This window comes from Dasypus novemcinctus, chromosome 7 (assembly GCF_030445035.2).
Source record: "Dasypus novemcinctus isolate mDasNov1 chromosome 7, mDasNov1.1.hap2, whole genome shotgun sequence".
NCBI lineage: Eukaryota > Metazoa > Chordata > Mammalia > Cingulata > Dasypodidae > Dasypus > Dasypus novemcinctus.
In genome coordinates this window covers 116,850,084-116,872,707 of record NC_080679.1, presented here as the reverse complement: position 1 = coordinate 116,872,707, position 22,624 = coordinate 116,850,084, and the positions used below count along the sequence as shown (strand labels likewise).

General features: G+C 40.8%; 1 protein-coding gene across 1 annotated transcript in view; it reads right to left on the bottom strand.

Annotated features, from left to right (window-relative positions):
• NCKAP5 (NCK associated protein 5) overlaps positions 1–22,624 on the bottom strand; it is a 1,037,301-nt gene that overhangs the window by 854,215 nt on the left and 160,462 nt on the right. Inside the window, 1 exon segment of the mRNA XM_058301099.2 lies at positions 4,934–5,063. Coding sequence (XP_058157082.2) covers positions 4,934–5,002 — 69 coding nt within the window. The 5' untranslated portion in view covers positions 5,003–5,063.

Here is a 22,624-nt window from a genome sequence, read left to right as displayed (position 1 = left end):
AAATAAAGTTTTATTGGAACACAGCCATGTCCATTTGTTCATGTATTGTCTCTGGCTGCTTTCTTGCTACAGCAGCAGAGTTGAGTAGTTGTGACAGAGACCATCTGGCCTGCAAACCTATAACATTGACCATCTGGCCCTTTACAACAAAAGTTTGCTAAAGCCCTGCGTTGGAATTACTTCTAGCTAGTCCCTAAATGGGGTGGGGGAGGGGGTGTCAGGTACTGAAGATACTACAGCAGAAATTTAAATTTAGATTAGATATCATGAAGAAATGTCCCTGGGAGAAAATAATTGAGTAAGGAAATTAGTTGTCAGCAAGTGGGGTAGGACATTGTCCTTGGCTTGTTCTTTTCTTTTTCATCACCTCACAGTCCTCACCTACCAAGGTCTCCCCATTCCTTAAAAGCACAGCTCTAACCCTACCTTCTCCAGGACCCCCTCTCATCTCCTCCATCATGGACCTCAAATCCTGTTATTGTCAGCACCACAAGGTCTATATCTTTCACGTTATATTATTCTTCCTGCTTAGCAGGTTGGCTTCATCAAATCAACTGTGAACACTTTGAGGGGGTATATCTCCCTCTATCTGTCATGGGGTCCCCAAAGGAAAGAGATGGCGCAGTTAACCCACTTAAACAAGAAGAGTCTGGTAAAGTGTGGGTAGAGCTAAAGCAAATCAGCAAGGACGGGCTGACCGCATCCAGAAGCCATTACTACCAAATGGTGCAAAGGGGCATGAGGAGAGAGAAGATATGGACCAGAGAGAGAACTGTGGTTTTAACTGGCCCTGGAATTGTGGGAGAGGGTCGCCCCCAAAAAGCTTAAATCTTAGGAGGTGCCCAGTCATTGTAGTCCATGACCGGGCGGGGAGAAAGTAGGAAAATCAATACTTCAACCCCTCTCTCCCTTCCCCATCTCTGATCTCTTGGAGGTCCCACCATTTGGCCAAACTCAACCAGATATCAGGAGACAAGGGAGACTTGACAAGGTCTACATGACGGAGGCTCTAGGGGCGCAAAGTCAGGTAGAGAAGAAGGAAGGGTGGGCCTGGAGGGGAAACGGAGAATGGAGAATAGCCATGAAAACCTTTTAAATATAAGGCAGGTGTTCGCCGATGCGTGTTGACTAAGTTAAAGCATGACGCTGTAAGGATTTGAATGCAAACTGTCTCAGGGTGAAGCATGAAGGGAAAGGCCTGTGAGGGTCCTGCACCGCCCCGGTGATTTTACTACCACTTCTCTGCTGTCAGAGCTAAGGGGCTAGTCCACGCCAAAGGCTCATATTCCTTTCGAAAGCGAGGAATGAGGACAAAAGGAAGGAATGCATCATTCAGAAGAGAAGCTGTTACTCTTACCTGTACTCAAAAGCAAAAGGTAATTAATTTTGTTACCAAATTAAAAGAAAACATCGGCTCTTGAAATGTGAGCCGGTTAAAAGGATAATGGACTCAGCAGCCTTTTCATCAGCTAAGCGCTGTCACGGCCACAAGTGTCAAGGAGCTGTACCAGCAGTCTGGGAATGATTCTTGCAAAGAAAAAGCACAGTATGAAATGGTGACTTTTTCTGATTGAAAAGCATCCTGGGGATGGCTGTACAATCTTGGCCCAAGAAGAGCCCTCGATTTCTGGGGTAACTTTTATTACCATCAGAGAGGAGACTGCGCTTTCCCGTGAATGTATGGCTACTCCACACAGCCACACAGGCAAATTTGTAGTCGCCTGTCTTTCTCTGCCTACGTTGAAACACGTTTTTCATGTCAGTTTCACTTACCTTTCACTATCTTCTCAAAAAGGGTGATTTATTAAGTAAAAACTCTTTCACTGCCAAGAATACTTCAGAGTCACCAGGCTTTCTCCTGGGTACCCAGACGGCCCCCCCGAATCCGACCCTCCCCGGTGTCGTGCCCTGACAGCAGTATTGTGACTACGAACCACGAGCTCAGTTCCTCAGCTGGAGCTGTATTCCCTATTTAAACGGTGGGTTTCTTTAGGCTATGGTTCCTCTGGCCCAAAAACTTAAAAGCTGTTGCAAGGGAGCTATAATTTCCACTCAGCACTTCATGATTTGATTATGTAAAATTTAAAAAGCCTAATGAAGTTAATAGTAGTTAATAGTACCTTTTCCCTGCAGTGCATTGCAAGGAATTTCTCATGTAAAACCTGAAAGGGGAAATTACCTCAGGGCCTCCTAACTCTCAGATATATGGGTCCTGATGATTAATGCAATGGAATTTCAAGACCTAATTCAGTTTCTCTAAAGAACATCTTCTCTTCCTGGAATACGATGTAATAAAAGATAAAGAACTGAACTAATTCAGGTCTCGTACCTGGGTTCTAGTTTTGTGACTTCAGGAAAAGCATTTAACTCTCTGGTTCTGACTGCCCCTCTTTGGGAACCGGATGACTCATTCTCACTTTAGTGTTCTGAAATCCGAAAAATAAAACATCTATGCTTTGGGAAGGAAGAATGTGTCATCAGATGCCAGGCTTTGGATTATTTCCTTCACATTTCAGAGTAACACTTGTCAAGAATCATCTCTATCTGCTACTTGCCCAGTTACTTGTTAGGTTTTAGCATGACCTAAGAGGAATGCAGTGACTTGGGTTCAAGTTCTCCTATGGTCACTTAGCTCGTTTCTCATCCGCAGACTAGTTCTCTTCCTGACTGTCAATGCAGAACTCATTTGAAGCGGTTTCAATGGATCCTGCTCCCAAAAAGTCAACTTGAAAAGAATATCTCACTGCCATTGCCCCAGCAGCAATATCTTAGAAGAAGGAGAAAGCATAATTTTAAAACTGAGGACAAAATTATAATCACTTGGCCAAGTGGTATGATGCATATTGTTTCACAACATTTAACGACTTCCAAACACTGGATCCTGCAGCCATACAACAGGATATTCTTTTTCAGGGTTTGCAATTCTGGGTATGCAGTTAAAACATTTACTCTGCCTCTAGGCAGTAAGGAAGATATCTCACTAGTATAAAGAAAAGTCTCCTGAGAATGGTAGATGAAGATTGAGAAGAGTTGTTTCTCAAGTAGCATAAAGCAACAAGTTCTCATTTTCACAGCATTCCATGCTGGTAAATTCAAAAACAGATTGACCCCCACTTCCCCGTCCCCCCTCCCGCCAAGTCTCAGGATCAAACCATAGGCCAATGGGAGTGCAAGTTTGGTTTGGGGCTTTTTGACTTATGCCCATATTCAAGGCTGTCCCTAAGCAAAATGTAAACGTGGGCAAAGATTTCATTCTGACGGTTTCCCTTTTCTCTGATTTCCAGGTACCCAGTGCTCTCGTGGCACCTTCCTTTCCCCCAGTCCTGTATGGCCCGACTCCACCTGTTCTTCTCAATGCTCCAGGCTTTGCATCCTTCTGTTTATCAATTTCCTTGACAAAATTCTGCTCACCTCGTTGACATTTGGGAATGATCCAAAGCCTTTTATTGATGAATGCTATTATGAATAATTAAAAGACACTAGCTTAGTATGTTGGCCTTTATAGGAGATGTGTATTCAAGTAGGTATATAAGGCAAAATTTAGGACTTTAGGGACCAACCTACACATGATATTTTTGGGGTAAAAGGACCTTTTTGAGCTGCTTCCATCATCCCATATGGGCATCTCTGTCCCCTGCTTAGGCATAATATAGAACATGTTGGCATGGCAATACTTAAGAAGCATTTTTCTTCTTCAATAATGCAGAAAAGATAAAAAGGAGAAACTGAAAACTTATCTATTTATCACAAGTTTCCCCAGAATTTAAAAGAGAAGAGACATATAAATGCACATACACAAACACCTACATACGTGCCATATACCACATTCTGCCTGGAAACAGCGAACCCTAGGAGATGAGACAGGGTCACATCCAGGGAAAGAACGGGAAATCCTGAGCTGCTGAAGACATGTAGATCATTGCACAACCTAGAGAGACCTAGAAATTGACTACAATAACAAGAGAAGAACTTGACACAAAGGCTTAATATAATTCTTTCTTCAACCCCAGAAACTCCCATCCAAGAACAGTTTGTGAAAGGAGCCTCAGCAGCTGTGAGGCAAGCAGCTCATCTGAACAGAGCAAGACCTGCAGCTGCAGAGACTGAAAAGTACACCTGATAAATCAATTCAACGCATCATTTATTGAACACCTACTGTGCACCAGACTCCAGGTCAGGCTACAAATGAATCCAGCTCAGCCTGATACAACATGGTAAAGAAGCAAGCAAGCTAAGTTCTATTATAGCAGAGGAGCAAAGGAGAAAGAACTGACTCAATTGATTTGATTTCTTGCTGTGTTCGCACTCAGTATAGAATAGAAGAGGTGGCCCTGTGCAGCGCAGCCCATGGAAGACCAGCCAACCATCAAAATCAGGAACTTAGTCTATCTGCTTGGACTGACTGGGTTCTCATACCTGAAAGCAACCCTAACCAGGTTCTTAAGAATGACGCTCATCAACATTAAAGCTTTTAGAAAGAAAGTTTAGGGACAAGTGAATTAATTTACATACCTAAGAAGATCTCAAAGACTTTTTGGACTTTTCTAAATGTGAAGCTATAAGGAATTCTTGTTCAACTTCCCCTCAAAGTTAAGATAAATGGCTGATGGAACAACTATATATAGCCTTGGCATAGGACATCAGTTATATAGTAGGGGTTTTGTATAGGTTGAATTCCACTTCAGCCGGAATTAATGTAATTGTATATAATGTTGACAGATTATGACATTTGCCTATTAAGACACTATGCAAACATTCCGATAATTTGCTGGCTTTTGAGTTTGTTAAAAATAAATGAAACAAACTCCCAGGAGGTATTGCTAATAGGGTAACTGGAATGGAGGGTTCAAAAGCACAGGGTTCAGGAAATAACAAAGAGTAATGCATTTTAAGCCAAAATATATAGAGTAGCAAATGAATATTTAGTACTTACCACAAGACTGCTGTCTAGAGACAGTCTTTTTCCAAAGTCTCTTTTGTCGAGCTGTCTCTTTCCCTCCATGGGTGAGGTTATTTATTTTCCTTTGTGATTTATAAGAAATCCCCATCTGTTTCCAGGGTCACTGCAATAAGGGAACATGTGTTTTACTATCCAAGTTAACAGGGTTTAGGTCCTTGTTATTAACTTTCGAACCATGGACAAGTGTTGAAGTCAAACACACCCAGACCCAAATTATAGAACCGGGCACTCTCGACTCGGAGGACCTCTCTGGGTTGCAAATGTCCGAGCTGTGTCTATGGAGGCCCTGGGTGTTTATAGGGTGTGGTAATGGAGTGGGGGAATGGGTTTGCAGGTCAAATCAGCAGACTGCGGAGAAAAGCAAACACTCCATTTCATGCCACACTTGCCCCACACATGTTCTCTATCTGCCAGAATCTGTCAGATTCAGAGATGTTGCCTGAAATTCCATGAGATCAAACCGACAAAACCATGTTCCATAATCAAGAGTTACTGAGCCCAAGGCCCAGTGTAGAGAAGCTGAAAGATTAGCATTATTGTCAATATTGAACTTAAAAATATTTAATTTTTTAATCTGGGACAGAATGATTCAGAATGAATAGTGGGTGGCATCATTTGTGCCAATGAGTACTTGCTTAACACCCACTGCATTTTACCATCTCAGATATAGTTTATTCCTGCGCTCCACTGAGGACTGCTTGTTCTGGCATAATCAAGTATTCTGGTTAATAAGGACTCATCCTATGTATTAAGAACTGCCTTCCAGTTTTCAACAAGATATAAAGGGCTTGACATTTAAAAAAGGGTTTGTGCCTAGGCTTTCCTACCTCTTACTAAGTGACCTTGGAAAAGTCATCAGCCTCTCTAAACTCATTTTTATCAGCTCGAAAAATAGATAATAATGGGGATCGAAGGATGTATGTGAAAAGGATTTAAAGGCAATAAATTATATCGTATATGCAAGTTATAATTACCTACGGGTTGCATTAAATTACAGTTAACCTGAAGTACTCATTGACATAATTTAATATGTCCTTGATGATTCAGAAGGCACTTTGAAATACGGAAATTGCTCTTAATCCTCAGAAACATACATAGCCATTATACTGCTGATACCGAAGCAGAAGCAATTAAGAGAGACCTGAACTTAATAAAATGCTGTACTAATCAGTTTTTAATAAAATTGAAAAGAAATATGTTCCACCACTTTCAATTGCTTGGAGTTTGATGTGAATGCAACAGACTCTAAGGCAAACACAGAATACATGGCCTCCTTCTCCTGATTTTCTCCACCAGAAAGAGAGTTCAGACTGCCATGCCCAAGACAGGGTACACCCAGATTATAGTTCATCATGGGAAGTCAGTGCACTCATTTTCCTAGCCTGCAGGCTCCCTCCTCACCTCTCACTTTGGGGAACAATGATTTTAATGCATTACCGGTACACTCAGAAACTCATAAGAGTCCTCCTCAAGTTCAGGATAAAAATCCCAATTTTTCACCATCTCATTCAAGGTGAACCTCCAGCTGACTAGTCTTTACAATCCCCAAGCACATTAAGTGCATTCCTGAGGCCCTCTGGCCTGCCCTCTCACCTCCATCCCGTCTAAACCCTCAGCTTGCTCCAGAGCCTGGCTCAGGTCCCATCAAATTCATAAGACCTGCCTAACCACTCCATTCCGCAATGCTTTCTCTCTCTTCCAGTTTCCACAGAAGTGCTTGAGGACCTGCCTTATTAATCACCAGAGCTGCCTAACATAGTAACTTACATATAATAAATGCTCAAACGCTGTTTGTTGACAGGAATGAACAAACTCTAGGCAGTTTTTTTTTCCCCCAGAGGAAAGTTAATTCTGTGCTACTACTAATGGCAAAACTAGTAAACAAACTAAAATGTGTTTAGGGGCCTGCCTCTTCCCACTTTCCTCTGCTCCTATCCCTGTGCAGCCCCCCTCTCCTCTGTGACTGTACTCCCCATTGGTAGCTCAGAATACCTTCTGTACTGAGGACTCCAGCTACAAGTACTATCCAGGCCCTCAGATTTCTCTCTTCATCAAAGATATCCCATACTAAGTCATAATCCCAAAAAGCCTGGGGCTGGATCTACCCCAATAGACCACCCTTTGGTGTTCAGCCTTTGTTTATTGAGCACCTACTACATGGAAGACCCAGTCCTTAGATATGGGTCATACAACACGTATAAAATAAACCAGGTTCCTGCGTTCATGAAATTTTGGGGGGGAGATGGGGATGCTGGGGGAGTACAGAAAATAAATAACTTAAATAAATAAATAGTAACTTCAGACTACGATGAGTATCTACTGTGAAGGAAATCACCCAGTGGGTGGTGTTCTAGAATGTCAAGTATAGAGAAGAAGGAAATATTTTAGATAGAATGACAAGGATAGGAGACAGCTATGGGGAAAGGGGAGCAAAAAGCTACCAGGTGTAGGGAACAGAATCTTGGTTGAAGCTGAGTGGAGAAACAGCTTCTTTTGTCCCAGGAGATGAGACCACTTCTAGGAAATGAACATGTGAGAAAATTTCTGAGGCATCAGAAACAACCAGCTCATGCAGAAACTTGTAGGCTAAGGTACCTTGTAAGGCTCTTCTAAAAACAGTGGTTATTTTTACTAGTTGATAGCATTAAACACGTTCTTTACTCTCTTAAAGCTTCTGCTGAGTCTATAAAATGGGGTTAATAAGAAGGTTTTCTTCACTGAAGAGTGGCTGTGACTATTTCTCGAGAGGGTCCACATAAAGAGTTTAGCCAGTGCCTAGCACACGGTAGGTGAACTTTAAATGTTAAATATATTGATTATCCCTTCTGGTGAATATGATTATGCTCACTGAGGAACAAATCATAGGGACTGGATTTTAGCTTCCATAATTGGCTGAAGAGACTGTCGTGTGGACAACTGGAGACCCTTGGACAGTTCTCAAATAGTCAGGACTGCCTATTTGGAAGGCTGATTCTGTTGCCTGACCTGATCAATTTCTTTTCACACTTTATGGGGTTAGTATTATAGACAAAGGTAATATTTAAAATACTTAGCAGCTGGTATCACTCAAGTATTGGTCAATCAGAAGGGGATTGACCTTCTGATTAAGGCTTTTTGTCACTGTGACAACAAGCAGTTCAGCTGTAGCAGTGTGTCCTAGCCAAGGATCAGCACTTAAATACTTAAAAACTCATGAGCCCAACCATAAAATAATCATGGAAGGCATCAAAATAATGTTATCAAGTTATCCGAAAGAATAAGAACAAGGCCACCCAAAAGAAAAAAGGGGGGGATGGGCAAGTAGGATGTGTCAATACGAAAAGGTAAGCCCTGGTTATAAAAAGGAAAGTCCAGAAAGCTGATACTCACGTACCCTCTCCAGCATTATGTAGGAGAGAGTGAGGTCACCTATACATATATCCAGTGGGGACTGCAGGTCTAGAGGAGAGATGAGGACGACAGATCTCAAAGACACTTGGGCTTGCTCTGGCCATCGGTGTCATCCAACCAAGTCCCCTTGCTCAAAGAGCATGTCATTAAGTAACCTTCTGCTTTTATTTGATTGCCCACATAGGCTGACTTATGGGAGAAGAATGTGTGTATCAGCAAAAATATAAGTAGGGAATCTCTTAGAAAAGTTAAAAAAGTTTTTTTTTAGTTCAAACTTACAATTTGGCATCTGACATTTTTATATTCACCATTTGTGTATCTAGTTTGTTTCAATCAGATTTGTAAGCCTGATCACCTCTCGAAATACTAAATAATTAAATTCCAGAGTCTAAAAGGCTATGGTAAAAGAAAACTCAGGATGCTGTGGCCCCTCCAAAGCCCTCCTTGCCTCTCTTGGTTGTTTGTCTGCTGGCGCTCAGCCCCGGCTTTGCTCCTCTCTACTCTTCTCGGCATTGCTGGTCTACAGGCGGAACTACATTGGCAAGACCTCCTGGTCTGTTGGGTTAACGCTGTGTCGTGGCAAGAGGAGATTGAAAGGTGGTAGGAAGGGAGAAGCCATTCAGCTTCTGGCCCTGGCAGCAGACACTGCAAGTGACTGCAGACTCCAGCACCTTCTGGGAGCTGTCTGTCAGCCCGGCATAGGGAAGAACAGCTGTCAGCACGCTGGGTACCATCCCCTTATCCCTTTTGCCCTCCGGGCCCTCCAACACCTTCAACACCAATTCCTGACATTAAATCTTCCTCTGCTCGAGGTCCCTAGAGTGGCTTCCCTTTCCTGGGTTTCACAATGCTTGATGCACGTCCCGTGGAGACCCCTTTGGGTGGGCAGCCAGCCTTTTCCAGGCCATGCCTTGCTTCCTTCTTGTGAGCTTTCTGAAATCAAAGCATAGAATTAAACTTTCTACTACAAAGGCCCTGGAGGGCAGGGATAGTATTTTCTGTTCTATGTCCCCCAAAGTAGGATAATCCCTGAGGTATCGCACCATGGCAGACACTCACTGAGCATTTGTTGTTGGCATTCCTCAATGAATGGATAAATGTTGACAGCACTCTGTGAACACATGAAGAGCAGGGCAGCAGCATTTAAGATTGCCGTAGCCAAGCACTACCGCGCACATTTTCAACAGCGTAGGTAGCTTTTTAGCCAAAGATGTACAGCCACACCCAAGTCACAGAGAAAATCTTTTGTCATGATTTCAAAATATCATCACGCTAAAAATGACTGCTCAGGCACTGCCTGCACTTAGAAAGTGCCATAACCCTGTCGTGCTTTTTTTCTCTTCATTTTCTATGTCTTCTCATATCTCTGGTTATAAAAAGCACACACATCTGTCCCAGAGTGAAGAGTTAGAGGCCTCTCCCTCCCTGCACTATAAGGGAAATGGTCAGGGAGCTGAAGGAAGGCAGGAAATTAAGCATCCCTTCCTTGATGGCCACTGATACTGATCTTTTCTTGTCCCCCTCAGGCATATCTATCTCTGGCTGATGAAACTACGACTTCCAGCTATTTACAGAAATCCGAGTTGGCCTTAATAAACTCTATTTTTAATTTTCCTCATCAATAGTGATGACCTTTCAGTGTTAGACAGACTTTTTAATATTCCTAAAGACACTATTTTTTTTTCTATTTTCATCTAAACTGTGAACGGATTGTGTAGTTTTCAAGGAATAGTAACCAAACAACTCCATTAAAGAAAACCACAAAGGCATATTCCCTCATACACACAGTCACATACACTCTCATGCATTTTGAGAATGATTTTCTCCAACCCAGTTCCTGCATCTCAGATTCCCCACTCCCATTTCTGCTTGGGCATATGAATAGTATTGCCAGAAGGAATGGAGAAAAACAGAGGTGCCAAAGCAGTCTGTGTTCAGCACTAGATTTGGCTCTCAGCCTTCCTTGCCATGCAGATTTCAGCACATTCCCTAACTTCTTTGAGTTTTCATTTCTCAATCTGCCTTTCTTACCAGGTTATTGTGAGGCTCCAATGAGATACTACAGGACAAAGTCCTTCCACATCTACACTCAAAGTAATTTTCAGTAAGCAATGGGCAATGATTGTTTACAGCCTCACAAGCCCCCAGAGGACAGAGGTTGTGTCAAGCTCATGGGCATCCCCCTTGCAGCACCCAGCACACTGGGTCCTTCCTCCATGAAGGGGACTCAAGATAGACTGCAGCAGGGGACATGCCGAGTCAAGCAAAGACAGAAAGGGCAGCTAGTTTCCTGCCATTGACAAGACGGTGGATGTTGTCCACTGGCTGCCCCTTGGAGTCCCCTGGGGAGCTTTAAAAGAATACCAGTGGGAAGCAGATGAGACTCAACCATTTGAGTGCCTGCCGACCACATGGGAGGTCTTCGGTTTGGGTCTCAGGGCCTCCTGAAGAAGATGAGCAGACACTGCACCTGCCACAATGAGCTACATGTTGCCCCTCCTGCAAGTAGCAGAGGCCAACAGGAGCAGGTGCCACAAACCAGGAGATGCCACAGTCTGCAGGGAGCGGATGTGGTTCAGGCCATTGGGCACTCGCCTCCCACGTGAGAGATCCCGGATTCAGTTTCTGGTGCCTCCTGGAGAAGACGAGCAAACAATGAGCACACAGATGAGAGAACTATCTAGGGGGTAGGGGGATACATTTTAAAAAATCTGATAATAAAAGAAGCATACCAGTGCCCACGCCCCATCCCAGACCACGAGACTCTCTAGGGATGTGGTGTCTAGACATCCGCAGATGATAGAAACCAGGTTGGCAGTCACCAGGTCAGAGCAGTGGTTCTCAAACTCGGCTGCACATTAGAGTCACCTGAGAGCTTTTACTTCAGCCTGAGACCCTGGCCCACCCCCAGGCCAAATTCATCAGAATCACTGAGGGTGGGAGCAACTCCCCCAATCAGCCAAGGGAGCCTGGCCCAAAAGGGTGCAGGTCTACCCCCTTTGCCACCTCCTTCCCTTTCCCATGGCCAAGGGACTTTCTTTAGCCACTGCAATCAACAATGCTTCATCTGCACACCCAGACCCCAAAGAAAGGAATGCTAAATATAAACAATTAATTCAGATCACCTCTTTTGCCCCAACGTTCACTCTCTCAGTCTCACTGAGTTTTGCTTAAACTTGCTTCTTGCCCTGTGCAAGAAATGATATAGACCAAAGAGAGAAATATTAAATTGAGATTCCAAATTAATGCACAAATTTCTTAGAAACCCAGAGTGAGGCCATCACTTAGAGAATGGAAGAAAATAATTCAAACCCTAAGAATAAGAGTGGCAGGAAATCGGGACTCAAAGGTTCTCCAAACCAGCTCTCTCCTCTCTCCCCGCTGTAATCCATACAAACTTTATCCCATTTCAAAGTGAAAATAGCAGGAGGGAAAAAGAGGAAATTAGAATCCATAAGATTTGCTTTCAGCTACTGACGGAATGTTTGACATGCCAGTCAGCTTTGTACTGAGGCCTTTTCATCCTGAACTATCGACTGCGTAAGCCCAGTTGGCTTTCTTTATACCTTTAAACACATGCACAGAGCCGTTTCCTTTTGGAAAATATATTGGCTAAATAACTTTTCGGCCATGGATTCAGCCTTTCATGAAGTACATGAGTAGGGGTGTGCTGTACATGTGTGACCTGTGTGAATGGGGTGTGCACATGCATGCGTGTGAATATGTGTGCGTGTGAAGTGTGTGTACTGAATATGCAAGTTTGTGCATAAGCCCATCTGTGTGTGCCTGTATGCGTGAGGTGTGTGCGTGTGCTAATATGAGTGTGTGTGAGCATGTGTGTGTGTGTGTATGTGAGTGTGCATGTAGGCGTGTATATGCTCATGTGTGTCAGTGCCTGTCCATTCTGGCTGAACAATACTAACCACACACAGAAAAGGGCTGTGTCCGTTCTGAACACGGGTACTTGAAAGATACCAAATTATGTGGTTTTCAACCATAAAATGCCTATTTAAATCAAAAGAGCCCCCTGAAATGGGTTTAGAGAAGACTGAATACGAACAGATTTCCCAAACGTGGTGTTCATCCTTGCCAGACAAGTTCATGGCTGGAAACTGTCTCGGAGGCATGGCGCAACAGCCTTTCTCTGAGAAGCGGAGGGAAATTCTGCATGATGATGAAAACTGGTTTGAAAAATGGTTTCCTGAGCTCATGTTTATTAAAGATGAGCCCAGAATATTCAGGAGCTTCTATCTGAAGGACAGACTCTTAAGAATCACTGTCCCCAGTGCTCCCTCCAGCACAGAGGACTGGAAAAGCACTGCGCGGCCCGGGTCTGGCCACTGTTCAATCCGTGGCTTTGACAAACTTGAACAGTTAAAGAATTGATGTTAACTTGAACTAAATTCCTTAGGAATGGAGGTCAGGGAAAGATCTTGAAACCACTACAACTCCAAAATTCAATAGTTTTGAATACTATTTTTAAAAAATCCTTTTATTATGATCTTGTTCACATACTAGAAAGTACACTCTTGTAAAGTATACAACTCAGCGCCAACCCTTTCTGTTACCAATCCTCATTTACTCGCTAGAGGACCTGGGGGTCAGGTTTCTCTCAGCTGGGACATGAAGGCATTCCCTCGCCATCGAAGGAGCTGCCGTCAAGCCTGACTGTCCCACGTCACCTTGCCCTCAGCAGCACTGTCCTAGAAGGGCAGCCTGAAGCCAGGCTTGAGCTCACCGGCCCCCACTGCCCCTTACAAACTCTGTGACCATCAACAATTTACTTCCTCTCTCTAGGGATCAGTTTCCTCATCTATGAGATTAAAATAATATTATAAAAACAAAAGTCACCTCAGCAAGGCTGCTCTGAGGATTCAAATGATGCATATTTTGAAGTAGCTTAGTGGATACTCAATCATTGTAAGGTATAATCAGTCAGCATCATTTCTTTTAATAAAACCTTAGTAATATTTATTCAACACCGATTTTGTTCAAGCTGTGTGTTAGGCTGTGAAGATGTTAAAAAAGAAGGAAAATAAGAGAGAGAAGAAGGAGAAAGAGGGGAAGAAGAGGAAGGGAAGGGGGAGGGGAAGGAGAAGAATAAAAGGGAAGAGGAGAAGGAGAAGCAGAAGGAGAAAAGGGAGGACGGGGAGAAGAGAAGGAGGAAGGGACAGGAGGAGGAGGGGGACGGTAGGAGGGAGGGAAGAAAAATGATGTAAACTACATATTCAGAAGTTTTAAGAAGCTTAAAATCTAAGAGGGAGAGAAGATTTGTAAATGGACCAGGAAACCAGAAGGGAAAATGAAAGTGTGAATGAATGAATGAATGAATGAATGATTTCAGAGCAAGGAAGGCTGAGATAATCACAGACAGTTTTCACTGTCATTCGAGGCACTGCCAGCTGATTTCCAGGCATAAACCGCTGCTGCATTTTTACAGTGTTGGAATTAAGAATTAAGAAACTGATTAGCAGGGGCTTGGACCAGGATGAGCATTTCAGCTCTGGCTGCTCTTCTCCAACCATCTGTTCTCTCCCAGTCTTTCTTGAAAAGATTTTCCCCACTACTTAGTTCCCTCCTCTGCCTCTTCTTCATTCATAGCTTCAAGAAAGGTTTCCAGTTCATTACACGAAATGTCTACATGTCGCCCATGAACTCTTAGGGGAAAGTCAGCATAGAAATGAAACAGATAAATAAATAAATTTTATAAATAAATATGCACAGTGTGCATATAACCCCAGTGGATTGGAAAACTATTTAGATAAGTGACTAGGGAAAAGAATTTTCACACTGTGTCATCTGCTAACATTAATGAGTTAATTAAATTAGAAAAATTCCACTGCCAAAAGCCAAAACATTCAAATAAGTGGGATGCTGTGGATTTATTACCTATGCTACTAAACGCATTCTGCTCAGGAATTTTTTCTTTTTCTTTGGGAGGGTTGTGGAGAGCTACACTTAAAAAGCCATCCAATTTCAAGAGAGTATTTCCATCTGGGACCAGTCGGGTAGAGTATGCATGAAATTCTGCAAACCCTGCTGAGAGGCAACATGACTTGTTAAGAAAACTGTTTATGAAAAACAATGTTTTGTGAAAATCCAGCAAAAGGTTTAAGTGTGATGTTCCCGTACATTGCTGAATTCATTATTTTCCATTAAATATCTTTGCACACAGTGAGAAACCAAAATGACTCAGGAAATGGATATCATAAAATAAATGGGAAACCAGTACATTACTACCAAGCTGGAGCTGATAATCTAAATATTACAAATTACCTGGGTGCTTTCTTCACTTTGAGATTATTCACTCTCCCTAACCTCTTTTTATAGTAGCCTCTTTCCATACCCCTGCCCCAAATAATCCTGATGTAAAAAATAAAAATGCTAAAAGACAAGTGAATCAAGATTAAGGGATTAAACCTTAAAAATCCGCTAACATGCTGAAAGTAATAGGGAGAGTTATTAATTATAAACCATAAAATGTAGAATATGATATGAAAGGTATCCTAGGTGGTGGTGGTGGGGGGTGGGGAGTGGGGTTTATGGGAACTTCTTATGTTTTTTAATGAAACGTTTTGTGTGATCTATTAACTTTAAAAAAAGATAATTAAAAAAAAGAGAACACTACTATTGTCCCAGAAAAAAAAAAAAAGAAAGATATCCTAACTAATATGAGCTGACAAAATGAAATGCATGAGAAAAATCTCAAAGATGTTTATCCTTTTTTAGTCTCTAATTAAATTGAGAGCACTATTTATTAGTGGGAGGGGAGTTGGGCTAGAATCTCTTAAAGGATAAAATGATCACCCGCTTAAACTAATAGCTAGAAAGGGTTACGTTCACATTTTATATACTATATATGGTCATTTTTTTCTCTTTTCTCTTTATAATTTCCCCCTGGTTGAGAGCAATAATAACCAAAACTTCTAATTATTTGGGCTTTCTTTTTTCATGTCATAAATTGTTTCTTTTTGTTTAGGCTTTGAACGCTCAGGAATAAAGGAGATCTGTGGAAGCTGGAGAGCAGGGCTTTTCATATTCGTGATAGGAATCACTGGTGGATCTCAAGTGGTCTCTGAATCAGCAGGTCTGGGATAGAGCCTCAGATTCTGCATTTCAAATAAACTGATGCTTCTGGTCTATCAACTACTCTGATAGCAAAGGAGCTGAAACTTAAAGAACTTATCAATATGCATGTAAGAGTGAAATTCCAATAACATTGCTTGACTTGCTAGCTGTTACAATGACTTTGTTCTTAACATAATCCGAGATAGTTCATGCCGTCCTTTTATCATCTCTGAAACTACCTAGAACTTGATAATAATCAATGAGATCTTCATGTCTTTTACTCTGATTCTTTTTAAAAAGTTGTACCTTAATAAACATATTTATTCTCCTTGTGAAAGATGTAAGCTTTAAGAGAGTAGAGTACAAAGAAAAAATTGCGCAGCTCTAGTTTTCCCATTTTGATTCCCTTCCCCAGAGATAACCATTTTTAACAGTTTTTTAAATTCATTTTCCTGCAGATATGTATAAATCTATAAATATTGATTTTTTTCTTTCTATACAAATGGGATCAACATTTATGTTTCTGTTATTATATTTTTTCACCTGATATATTCAACATGTGGGCCTAATTCATTTTTTACAGTTTTGTATTATTCTATTGAATCAATCAATAAGTTGCTTATTAATTTATGGGTAGAAATTGAGACAATTACCAATATTTTCTGATTCTAGACAGTGCTGCCATCATCATTACGTATATGATCTTTAGAGCCTGTATGGGTTTCTCCACAGAGCATAGATTTTTCTAGAGTTGAAAACAAAGCATAAATATTTATAAATTTTGATGGAAATTGCCTAATCACCTTCTGAAAAAGGTATTTTAAGAACGTACACTGTTACCAGCTGTTTTTGAGACTACTGCCTTTCACAAGGTTGTCATTGCTGAATAAAATCAATTTTAAAGCTTTTCCAAAATTGTTGGTTTAAAAAAAAATAAAAGCAACCAATAGTACCTTATCATTGTAATTTACATCCCATAATTACAGGTGAAGCTGGACATCTTTCTACGTTTGTTGGTCTTAAGTGATTTTCTCTGGATTTTCCTGCTCAAATTTTTGCCCATTTTCCTATTGCTGCCTTTTTTTATATCTTTATAGAATCAATTGATGCATTTTTAATATTAATTCTTTGTCAATAGTTGATGAAAATATTTTCTCCTGATCTATTCTATACTATTTCATTACTGTACTGAAGGCTGTTATTTCTTTGGAATCAATCTTCTCTTGGATTCTTTCTAAATTACAAGAACATTTCCCATTGTATTATGTTAATTCTTTTATGGTACCATCTGAATACACTTTCATCCATGGAATAAGGCATAGGTTTAGCTATATTCATTTGCAAAAAGGTAATCATTAATTATGTAATTGAAGTATTCCCCCACTAATTTTAAATGCCCCCCTAATCATAACAGATTTCAATGTACGCCTGATTTTTCCCTTGCCTCTCTGTTTTAAATATTAACCTATGAGCCTATCCTTCCACCATTACCACACTACTTTAGTTACAAAACTTTAATAAAGTTTAATATCTTATAGGTAAACCCCCCCTTTTTGTTGTTTTGTTTAGAATCTTTCTTGGTTATTCATGTTAGTTTTTGTCTTCCAATTGAACTTTAAGATCAGCTTATGTTCTACAAAAAGTGCCACAAAGATTTTTATTGGATTGGATTTAACTTTATGGGGATTATGTAGAAGAGAATTTGCATCACTATATTCTTGAGTCCTCCATCCAGGGATGTGAATTTTCGGATAGATTATTTAACAGTCCCAAATTTCTCCATTCCAGGATGCCCTCGTCCCTGTGGAAATGTGTCCTGGAGGCTCTTCCCTTCTGAGGGTAGGGTCCATTTCTCACCCCTTGAATCTAGAGGGCTATGCCTTTTCTGACTGATGGAATGTGGCAAAGTGACACTGAGATCTGAAGCTAATTGTTAAGACCATGCAGCTTCCATCCTCCCTCTCAGAACCCTGAGTCCACCATGCTGTGAAACCCCAGTCTAGCCTACTGGAGGAGGAGAGCTGAGGTGCCCTTGTTGGCAACTGTACCGATTTGTAGGCATCTGGGTGAGATTATCTTCAGATGACCATAGCCAGTTGAGGCATGCTGGAAGAGGCCAAGAGAAGAGGCCCACAGATTGCCAGCGTGTAGAATCAAGAGGAAAAATAAATCACTGCTGTCTTAGGCAACCAAGTGTTGGGGTGGTTTGTTTTGCCACGATAGATATTTTGAACAGAATGTCTCTCCATTAATTTGGGTCATTGTTCCTGACCTTCATTAGTGGTATAACAATTATTAAATAGGACTTGAAAATTAAATCTCTAATTAGTGATCGCTGGTAGAGAAACTATTGATGAATAGCCATTTTTTCTGAGCACTTTTATTAGTTCTAAATATGTTTCTTTCATTCTATTGAATTTTCTAGATTATTGTTAGAAAATAGCAACATTGTAGGCTCTTTCTTTCCAATATTTACCACTCTCAATTCTTTCTCTGGAGATATTGCACTATTGCAATACTGCAGGAGAGCAAGTTGATAGTAGGAACTTTTGTTCCTTACCATGGTGGAATTAGTTGCAATTTTTTTCACCCCTATGAGCAGGACAACATTTGGTTTCTTCAGAGCTATCCGTAGACAGGTGGAAGTAATTTCTAAATATCCTTAGATTCCTTTTGTTGGTCTTATCCAGGACAGCTAACAAGGAGGTGAAGATGGTCAACCATCACACCAGGGAATCAACAGTGCCTATAACAGCAATCAGAGGAATTGCATCCATCATCCATGTGGACTCTAAGCCCCTCCTGGTCTAGAGGTAGAGAGGACATCACCATCCCAGGGTCCTCAGAATGGAGGAATAAAATATGGACTAGAGTGGACTTACTGATTTTCTACTATAAAACTACTGTGATGAGTAATAGAAGAAATTTTAGCATCAAGGTGGAAAAAGTGGCCACAGTAGTTGCTGAGGATAGGGAGATGGAAGAAGAGATGTGATGTGGGGGCATTTTTGAGATTTTGAGTTGTCCTAAATGATATTGTAGGATCAAATGCTGGACTTTATATATCCTGCCATAACCCACTGAATGTACTGGGAGAGAGTGTGAACTACAGGGTAAACTATTATCTATTTTGTGCAGCAGTGCCCCAAAATGTGTTCACCAAGTGCAATGAGTGTGCCACAATGATGGGGGGGAGGAATGGGGTGGGGGGATGGGGATATAAGGGAACCTCATTTTTTAATGTAATTTTTTTGTGAGGTATATATCTTCAAAAAATTTTACAAAAATGATGAGGTGGGGGTGGGGAGAGGGTTATATGGAAGCCTCCTATGTTTTTTGTTTTTTTTATGTTTTTCAATGTAACATTCCTTGTGATCTATTAAATTTAATAAAATTTAAAAATAAAAATAAATCGATATCCCTTGATTCTTATAGTGCTTTTAGACATTCTACTTTTAATTTAAAAATTGAACATACCACGAAAGTACATAAAGTAATATTTACTCATATACCTACCACCCATATTTAACAGTTAATCTTTTGCCATATTTGCTTTAACATATATTTATATTTATTTATATATAAAACGTAATTATGTTTGCTTTACCGTTCCTCTCTTATTGATTTTTAAGAAATTAAGCACTATAAATACAGCTATAACTCTATTTCCTCCATCCTATTCCCTCTCTCTCTTCAGTGGGAGTCATTATCATGCAGTGGGAACGACACTGACGGTGCACAGGCCTTATGCTTTTACTGAGTATATATGTACCCAGAAAGAGATACGGTAATTTTTAATGTGTTCTTTAAGTTTAGGTAAATGCTATCATGCTTTCTGTGTTCAGCTGCAACTTTTTAAAATTAAACATGACTGATTCTTTTTTTTCCATTTAACATTACAGCCTCAAGATTTATCCATAAAAGGATAAAAAGAAGTAAAGGTTAATACTGAATTTTTTATGAGTGCTATTAAATGGGTTTACAACAGTTTATCTACTGAAACAGTGGATGTTTAAGTTGTTCCCAAATATTTGCTATTCATGTTACAAGCAATGCTGTTAGAAATCTTGTCCATGCATCCTGGTGAACAAAAACTGGAGACTCTCTCACATATAGAGAAATCACTTGGCTCTGGGTGATGCCCATGGTTATTTGCCAACCACACTATTATCAAATTGTTCTTCAAAACAGGTAAAATTTATACCTAAATTAGAAATGTTAAAGTTCCTGTTTTGCCCTGGCATCATGGAAATCCACAGTTGGATTAGATGGCATCCTGGGTTCCTGGATTGAAATCAGGGTCTCCACTGCAACCTCATTCCTATATCCTTTGCACGTTTATTTGGGGTTCTTACCATGAGAAGGAGCTACATCTGACAGGGAAATATCAGGCCAGGCAGAAACTCTTTCTGTGTCTTATCTTCATCTCAGTGTTTGTCAACTGTTTTTTGCTTTGTGTCATTATCCCCCACTCCCACCCTGCCCCAAGGAGCCATTGTTGACTTTCCGCTCCCTCCTGTCCCTCATGCACGGTCTATACCACAGATTTACTGTATACCTGTTTACATCCTATGGTCCTTGCAGGGCCACAAACGATTGGGATATCTAACATTGTTTTGGCCCAAGAATCGCTTTCATCCCTGTTCAGAATGCTTCTATTCATATAAAAAGATTCAAAGTACTGTCAGGTTTCTCAGGTTCTTTTGGGGAAATTCCGTTTGATTCTCTTACATAATCAGCAAGGCTTATAACTTTTTTTGACTGATAGAATGTTACAAAAATGGTGCTGAGTTCTGAATTATTTCACTAGGAGTACACTCATTTGATGACATGCCTCTGGGATAAGAGCAGAAAAAAGAAGAGGATTGGGTAAAGTCAGCAGTTGCAAACCCAAATGCTTAATAGGTCAGGAGGTGGTAACTGTGAGGGAAGCTGGCCCTGAGGGACTCGGTCTACCTGGGCAACACACAGCCAGTCTGCCGGGCTGGCTGGCCTCCTCCTGTGGCCAAGAACCCACAAGCATCCCGCACGGAGGAAGACCCATTTTACCAATCCCTTCCTCTTTTCAAGAGAAGCCAGAAATGCAAAGATTTATGTAAAGACACCATTTTTAAAAATGACATGCAGGAACGTGGACTTGGCCCAGTGGTTAGGGCGTCCGTCTACCACATGGGAGTTCTACGGTTCAAATCCCAGGCCTCCTTGACCCGTGTGGAGCTGGCCCGTGCGCAGTGCTGATGCGCGCAAGAAGTGCCTTGCCACGCAGGGGTGTCCCCCGCGTAGGGGAGCCCCATGCACAAGGAGTGTGCCCCGTAAGGAGGGCCACCCAGTGCAAAACAAAGTGCAGCCTGCCCAAGAATGGTGCCGCACACACGGAGAGCTGACACAACAGGATGACGCAACAAAAAGAATCACGGATTCCTGTGCTGCTGACAACAACAGAAGCGGACAAAGAACACGCAGCAAACAGACACAGAGAACAGACAACTGGGGCAGGGGGGAGAAGGGGAAATAAATAAATCTTAAAAATAAAAATAAAAAAAAATAAAAATGACATGCAGTCTACAGGCTACAAATATGCAAACTTATTTTTATTAACTGGTGAAAAGTCTCATAGGGGTTGTATGAAGTATATTTGAATTAAATATAAGCTGAGTGACTGGACTAGTCAATTAAAGCTCTTAGAATAAATTTTAAAGGACTTCCATCATCTTTTATCAGCACTCACTGAACACTTATCAAATGCACAACCCTGATGTTGGCATAGCAGCCAACACTTGCTGAAAATGTATTTGTCCGCATCAAACAAACAACCTGCATTTAACTCCCATACCCTCAAAAACACAGTTGTTAGGAGATCAAAACATATAATTTTGCTTTGGGTTGACTCCTTCCAAACCTTTCCAAAGCTGCCCCTGTACTACTGCCTTTAAAATTATGCTAATGTCAAAGGTGGAAAATATAATTAAGTGTCATGAAAGAAAAATAAAATAAATTCTGATCGCTACTTCTTTTCCTGGGAAATATATCATGTGTCAAAAAGAAAGAGTCATGTTAGTTCAGTGGCTCTTGAAACCTTTGGAAAACAGAGGAATTTAAACAGCCAACACCCTAGAAAAATATGAATATTTAAGACATATATGTCTGTGCACAATTTTATGATTTCATGGTTACTCTGAAGCTCAGCTAAGGATAAATGGGTCTCAAAGTAATACTCTCCTATTAGAAAATAGTTGAAAAAGACATTTAACTGTCATAGGTAAATTCTCTGGAATATATAAACAAGACAAATACCTTTATAAACCAAAAGCTGAGTTCGGAGAAGGAAGAGGGTACTGAAGTCCCGGGCCTGCTGAGTTCTGGGTCTCCAGGCAAGCAAAAATGGGAAATGGTTTGACACTGATAAGTATTAGACACCAAAAGTTTTCCATAAGCAGTTCAAGAGAAAAGTCAGGCAGTCTTTCTTCATGGAAACATGGTCTGCGAAATTGTTGTGTCAATCTCAAGAAAAAATTAGTAAAAACTAATTACTGCCTGGGGCTGTAGCTTTTATAGGGATTCTGACCTGCATAGTGGAAGGGAAAAAAGAAGCCAGTCTCAGAGATAGGATGCAAACCAAGCCATGTGCTTGCTCACTGACTTCATCTGAGATGTGCTCCATTTATATTTCACGAAGAGGCATCAAGGCACTCATTTAAAGCTTGGTTCTGGACTTGGTGTCTGGAAAACTTGCTGGAAGCATCCATAAATCCTCTAGATGCAGAGACACAAGGTGAAAATATCTCAATCAAGATGAAATGGAAATATTAAAGTACATGAAACTTAATACATAGAGGACAAAATGAAGAGAAAACTTGACTGTTAAAGAAATGAAAATGATGAAAGAAAGTAAATTTGACATCACAATTGAGTGAAAAAATCAAAACATAAAAAGGAAAAACTCTCAAAGAAAATATATTGTGATACAGGAAAAGGCAAACAAAAAACAGGAACAAGTAGATATTAATAACAAGTGGATATTAAGATGGATCTATTAGAAATCTAGAAAAGAAAAATCAAAGTTGAAATAAAATAGCAATTACCAAGATTACATTTAGACAAAGTGCAATCAAAGAGAGAATTAATGGATTAAAAATTGTACTGATAAATCCACCTAGAAAGAAACAGAGAAAGAAAGGTTGGAGTTAAGAAATATCTGTCAACAGG